Here is a 7,020-nt window from a genome sequence, read left to right on the forward strand (position 1 = left end):
ATTAGTTATATCAGTGACTTAATTCAGAACTGTTTCATTTAACTTGTAATATGTAATAGATATGATAATATTGAATTTGGTCAGTAAATGATTCTTTTGGGTGGTCATCATAAGCTAGGTAGAAAGTGTTACCATCTCTGTGTAAGCTTCCTTTCAGGCATTTCAACAAGTTTACGATAATCAAGTATACGTTTGAAATCACATTCCAAAAACATTACCGTTGCTAAACGTCCTATCAACAAAGATATGTCGCGCATATGCAAACAAGAACACAGCGCATATTTTTGATCAGACACCAACAAGATTTGCGTCTACGCAGGCAGGCTTGGATTTGAGCCATAGTCATTGTCTGTTCAGAGAGTTCAAAAAATTCGAAAAGGTAAAAATCTTGGCAGCGAAAAGGTAAAAATCTTGGTAGCGAACTCACAAATTTTTTTCCTACTTTGCCTTACAAATCGTTCGATTCAAGTCACCTCTGCCGCTAGGGCCAACACGCTCTGTCATGTCCACCAACATCCTTGCTGCCTCTAATGCCATTTCTCCTCCTTACCACTAACCGCCACAGTATATATAACGGGTGAACTCTCTTTTTTTCAATTTTTACTTTTTGTTAAAACGACTCATCTCTTCCACCCCAAAGCTCAGCATCAATGACTAATTATCAATTAAAATGTTTCAATTTTTATTCATAATTAGTTTGGCATACCCTTAGAAGGAGTTCATATACCAGACGCACCTGGTTTAAATTAAAGGGTATTTTTTTCTCTAACTACAAGTTTAAACAACTGTTCTGTCCAACGGTTTTAAGTTATATCCAGAAGCAAGAATCAACCTGTTTTCTGGAAGGGTAATAACAGTAATAAACAAACAAGAAAAACCGACGAGATGAAAGCTCCCCATTGCGTTCTTAAATATCGGCCATGATTTCATCCACTCAGACTCAGATTCCTGCCAAATAATAGCAGAATTCAACTTCAAATTATCAAAGAACAGAAGTTGAAAAGTGGGTAACTCTGCGCTAACTTATTGATCATGCTGTTGCAACAGTCGAAATCAATGTAAAATCAAAACACAATGTAGTGTATGATAAGTTAGAATTTATATGTATCAGCAAATAAACACAGCTTCAATTTGATTTTTTCATATCTTTTAAATTGACACAAAATCCAACCAAACTTAAAAGGTAAGACAATTAAGGCTACTTAAGTAAACAGCAAACATATTCTCACATATATACAATATAATATAATCATACAAACAATGATAGCACAAACATTAATGACGATGATGGCAATAATTGTTAGCGAAGCTTCGCTCAATCCTTTTGTCTCTCTAAAGTCTAAAACCACTCAAGCTTTATTTCCTTTTCCACTCTTGTGCAATACCAAGTTGCCATTTTTATTTTATTGTTTAATTATTAATGCTTATGGGAATTAAATAATTAGTGATTTGGTGTTGCAATTACAAAATAATTACGGATTAACAAGAAATCAATCGACAATCTGTCCCCAAAACCTATTCACGATTTCAATCAATTCAATGATGCAAACAGATCTAATCAACATTCGCAAACCTTCGGCCAACTTCAATAGATTCGATTTCCCCAAACCCTTTTTCAGTATCTTCATGATCGAAGCACTGTGTGTAATAGAGTAACTTTAAAATCAAAACATCAGAATATTTCGGGGATACGTAGGCGGATTTTGTGTTTTAAGAAAGGTTGATGTCGTACAAGGATAGAAAATTAGGAATCGTTCCATTAAAAATAACCAATTATAGAGTGACATATGGAAAACTATTCGCTAACAAAATCATTGTTCAGTAGTGGCAAAGCAACACTTTTTAACTTTGCAGAAAAGGGTTTGAAGAAATTGAATATACTGAAGTCGGACATGGTTTGTGATTGCCAACTAAATCTGTTCAGAAAATTGAATCAACTGAAATGAAGAATAAGTTTTTGAGAAACAGAGCGCCGAATGAATTTCTTATTAATCCATAAAAAAATAATATTTTTAACTAAAATGCCGCATCACTAATTATTTGATCCGCATAAGCTTTAAAAAATAAAACAAAACGTTGTGACCTAATAATTACACAAGATTGGTACAGCAAATTTTACTTCAGTTGCTTTAAACAGACAAAAAGAAATTTAATGACTTTAAAGGATCACCTGAAAAACTTGATTAGTATTCTATAAAGTATTCCCTTATAGTCATGAACTCTACAGATAACAGTTAAAACATAACTGAATAAAGATACCATGAGACCATCTTAACCTAAACTTATAATGTGTCAACTAAACTCAACTCAAGACACCTTGTTGAACATATATCAATCACTGAAATGTTACTTTGATCACTAAACATCACATCTTCTAAACTATTTTTTTCAATTTTAGTTTAATTCCAACCTACTTATCACAGAAAAGGCTACCACCACACAGTTCTTCTCATCAACTATATGTTATTAAAAGCCCTTCGGGCGCGTGCCTAGGCTCTCAGGCGAAGCGTAGGAAAAGGACCTCACTGAAAATCTTGCAAAATTAAGCATATTCCAAGCAAACTAGTCCGAAACATCCAAAAAAACGCCTATAGACAACTTAAACTAGCCCTAAACAAGCCTAAAACAGGCCTAAATTCACACATATTCATCTGTGAACACCTAATCTAAAGCAAAAAAAGATATCAAAACCTATTTTGCACACAACTAAAACAAGAAAAGCATAATTAGTTACCAAACTATGAGCACGTAATCTAATAATCTAAAGCGGGCAAAAAAGCATAATTAGTTACCAAACTATGAGCACCTAATCTAATAATCTAAAGCGGGCAAAAATATCAAAACTTAATTCACACACAGCTAAAACAAGAAATGCATTAATTAGTTACCAAACTATGAGCACCTAATCTAATCATATAAAGCAAGCAAAAATATCAAAACTCAATTCACACACAACTAAAACAAGAAACGCATTAATTAGTTACCAAACTATGAGCACCTAATCTAATCATCTAAAGCAAGCAAAAATATCAAAACTTAATTCACACACAACTAAAACAAGAAATGCATAATTAGTTAGGTTGGTTGTTTGGCAATCTAGTGTTGAATCAATAAGAGGTGTGACTGATTAAGAGGTAGCCTCTGAATCGTTCAGCATGTCTCTGAAACTTAACCATTAAGAAGCTTCATGAGCTATTAAGGGGTTGTTTAGTAGCCATTCCATTAGGAGGCTACCTTTGAATAGGTCAGAGGTAGAGTGTACTTGGTTACACATCTTAATGGCTCATGGAGCCTCTTAAAGCTTAAGTTTCAAAGACATGTTGAATGATTCAGATGCTACCTCTTAATCATTCAAACCTCTTATCGATTCAACAACCCCTAGGAGGTTAACCAAACACACTCTACCTCTGACCGATTCAAAGGTAGCCTCTTAACGGAATCAATAAGAGGCTACCAAAAAGCCCCTTACTAAACTATGAACACCTAATCTAATTATCCAAGCGTGCACCGAATCCACGCGTCTTCATCCATGAACACCTAATCTAATTACCTACCTCACACGCGTAACAAACTAACAAAATAAATGCACAACTATTTACCAAAACAAAAACACACTCACTTCTTATTCCTCCGCCCGCGCTTCGGCCCCCACCCTTCCAGCTTCGCAACAGGACACCCGCACTTAGACCTAAACAACAAAACCGCCCGTCCATTAACCGGCGCCATCTTCCGCAACTCGGTCCTCAAACACTCGTAATCCGGATTAACCTCGCTCCCGCCCTTCCACGGCAACTCGTCCACCGCCTCCTTAACTCCAGATCTCAACATCTCCTCGGTCTGCAACTGCAAATCAAACTCCATCGCCTTCTTCAGTCCTTTACATCCTCTCTTCCCGCACTTCCGTGACCTACTTCCGCAACAGATCTCCAGTCCGATTATCGACAACACGAAGAAGACGAAAAAACCTAGTAGGTAAATTGACGAGTAATGGATGAGGATTGAGAATGAAAATGGCGGGAGGATTAGGGATAAGGAGTGGAAGATGTAATGGAAGTAGGATAGGATGAGGAAGCAGCCGGAGAAGAGGACGAGGATGAGGATTAGGATGTCTAGGGTTGCGGATGGAGAGTGGTGGCAGGTGGAGTTAGGGTTTGGTGAGGTGTGTTTTTTGTGGTGGTTGTTGGTGGTCATTGGGGTGAAGATGTTTTATGGTTTAAAGGTTCATTGTAGTTTTTATTTTTATTTTGTGGAATTGTAATATCTTTTGGAATTTCGACAGCTACTTGCTGCATCTCTATCAGTTGAAGCAGATATGCAATTAACAACGGCGGTTACGATTAACGAGCCCAAACCATTAATTCGTCGCATCTTTGTTCCAACTGAATTTGTAAAACGATGATTAATGATTGTTCAATTGTGAAGCTCAATTTTGTTGAATTGCTATTACGATTAACAAAGGAGACGTTAGTGCTTGGACTGTTTGTTACGGAGCGTTATGCGATTTGCCAATCAATTTTGTAGTTATGTGGTAATTTTTTAACCAGCATGATTATGAAGCAGGCTATTTGAGGAAGAAGTAAATATAATAATTACTCTAGTTGAAACAAGTAATATAGATTTATATTACGAGTTAAATTTCACGTAAAGTAATTTTCAATTTCAAGTTGTGTAATTATAAATTACGAGTATTTTTAGATTCCACGTAGAGTAATTTTCAGTTTCAACTACTGTTATTTTACAAGTAGAATAATTATTGAAACCAAACATTTTGACTATTTTGTTTAACAAGAACATTTTCAACCGACTTTCACGTCTACTATTGTATCCAAAATTGGGGATTTTACATCGTAACAATTAATAATTATGTAAATAACTTTCTTCAAATTGATGATTGAGTCATGATTATTCGGAGATTCATCATTAATTTGATTGTTAATGCTTTTGTTCGTTCACATCGATAACATCAGTTCATTTTAAGCCAAATTTGTTCATAATTGATGTTCTAAATCTGTTAATTTGTTGAATTGATGATAGATTGAAGACATATTGATGATTTCGAGATGGATGCAAGTGATATTATTGCTCAATTATGTGTTAACTTACAAGATTTTGTTCGTTTTGACGGTTGTGAGAGTGCGAAGCGTGCGTCGAGTATAACCAAGGAAGTTAGTAAGATGAGCGCGATTTCGGATGGGTTTTCATTTGAGAGAATGCGTGCGTTAGATGTCATCGAAGGAGTAGAAGAGGCGGCTCACACGTGTAAAGTAAACCCACTAAAAGAAAGGCCGCTAAAGAGAGTTGTACTTAACGTAATTTAATATAACATTGATGAACAGTAGATTATGTGAGTGACCATCAAAATGTTTTTGAGATAAATATATACGATATACAAATAACTTCAACTTTATTCGAGTATATTCAACTTCTTAAAACTTGTCTAAATGCATGTTCTATAACTTCTTCAAAAAAAATAATTTATTAACTTTTAATATGATCAAAATAAAAGGGTATAACTTTTTTATGCATAGAGTATGTGCATTTATGATATTGTTATTATTTGGTCCTACTTATTAAGGAGAGCCGGTAAATAAGTGTGACATTGTTTAATTTAGATTTAATATTTAATATTCTCGTGTTAGCATCAGTTAAGGTTGCACTGAGTAAAGTATTTTAATTCAAACAAAGTACATTTTGATTTTTGAAGAGGTTATAGAAACAGGTAGATTACATAACAATAATTGGTCCTAAAACCGGTTTAGAATTAAGTTAACAACTCCAATGTGAGTGAAGTATGGAATTTGATTTTATTGACTATCACTTAGAAGATTTGAGATAACTGAAAAAGCGCAAGTGTTTTGCCCGTAAAAGTTAAACAATTGGTCCATTCTAGAGGTGTACAAAACTGGTTTTTTTTCCTAAACGAACTGGTTTCTAAAATCGAACCGGTTTTGGTCAAAACCGGTTTGACCCAAACCGGTTCGGTTTAGAAACCGGTTTAGGAGCGAGAAAGGTTGAACTGGTCCGAGTCGATTCGCTTCGGTTTAGAACCGTTTAACTTATTTAAAACCGGTTTTAGAAAAAAAAACGGTTTTAAATAGTAAAAAGGCCAAACCGCCATAGGAACCGGTGGTTGGGGAACCGGTTTAGATGTGAACCGGTTTAGTTCGGTTTCCGGTTAACTGGTTCCGAACCGGGTTTTTGTTAACTCTAGTCCATCCTCAAAGAAAAATTATCAATGAATATAAAAACTTTAGGCATAAACGATCCAATTTTCACAGCACATCCTAAATAGGCAACTTTGACATCAAAACTTACTTGGGATAAAAAAAAATGCCAAGCGTGCCATGACAAATCCTAGATACATGTCAAGTCCCATCACCTCCAAGCTCCGAGAAGCCAAAAGCTAAAACCTTAGCTCGAAACATGTACGAATGTACGCGGTTATCGAATAACACCGCTAGTTGTCAATTAATATATATATATATATATATATATATATATATATATATATATATATAATTGACACTATTATTTATCATGGAATCATAAATGTACCGTGACAATAATGCATCTTAACAATAGAAAGCACAACAACGTATAAATACTCATTTTTTTTAATGTTGAATTTTAAGATGATTTAATTTACATCAAAATAGAAGACAAAGAGATCAACAAGCCAAATGGCCTTTGGCATAAAATGGTGGTTCTCCTCAAAAGATTAAGAGCGTAACGAGAGCGGTTAAATAAGTGTGACAATGTTTATAATAATTAGGCTAGTTAGGCAAGGCGTAACGCATACCGCCCTAATTCTCGAATCAAAAGAATGAATTTCCTTCAGTGCCGAAAGCCGCTGATACATTACCTTTAAAATAATTACTTCCAATAGCTATTAGGTTTCTCAATACATATTAAAGACACAAGAACAATAGAATCGTCGTATAACAAACACGACCAACAGTTAACGCATATGCCACTTTGCACTTCGATTTATTTACATTACATTTCACACACCTAATATAT

The 7,020-nt window shown here is 34.9% G+C and overlaps 1 protein-coding gene across 1 annotated transcript; it reads right to left on the bottom strand.

The window, feature by feature from the left end:
* Positions 1 to 717: 717 nt before the first annotated feature.
* Positions 718 to 4,198, bottom strand: LOC143630868 (uncharacterized protein At5g19025-like). Its single transcript, XM_077099765.1, has 2 exons — positions 3,620 to 4,198; positions 718 to 948 (listed from the first exon to the last, which is right to left on the bottom strand). The coding sequence occupies exons 1-2, from the start codon at positions 4,189 to 4,191 to the stop codon at positions 927 to 929; spliced, it is 594 nt and encodes a 197-aa protein (XP_076955880.1). The 5' UTR covers positions 4,192 to 4,198; the 3' UTR covers positions 718 to 926.
* Between the last annotated feature and the right edge of the window lie 2,822 nt (positions 4,199 to 7,020).

This window comes from Bidens hawaiensis, unplaced genomic scaffold, assembly GCF_021521415.1.
Source record: "Bidens hawaiensis isolate Kalapana, Puna unplaced genomic scaffold, B.hawaiensis_p1.1 tig00005851_1, whole genome shotgun sequence".
NCBI classification, from domain to species: Eukaryota; Viridiplantae; Streptophyta; class Magnoliopsida; order Asterales; family Asteraceae; genus Bidens; species Bidens hawaiensis.

What these genes read in the sequence shown, in the direction of transcription:
- LOC143630868 (XM_077099765.1), bottom strand. Translation starts at nt 4,191, where the DNA reads ATGACCACCAACAACCACCACAAAAAACACACCTCACCAAACCCTAAC. An exon ending in CGCGGGCGGAGGAATAAGAA is followed by an intron (nt 949 to 3,619) that starts GTGAGTGTGTTT and finishes ATTATTTGGCAG; the next exon opens with GAATCTGAGTCTGAGTGGAT.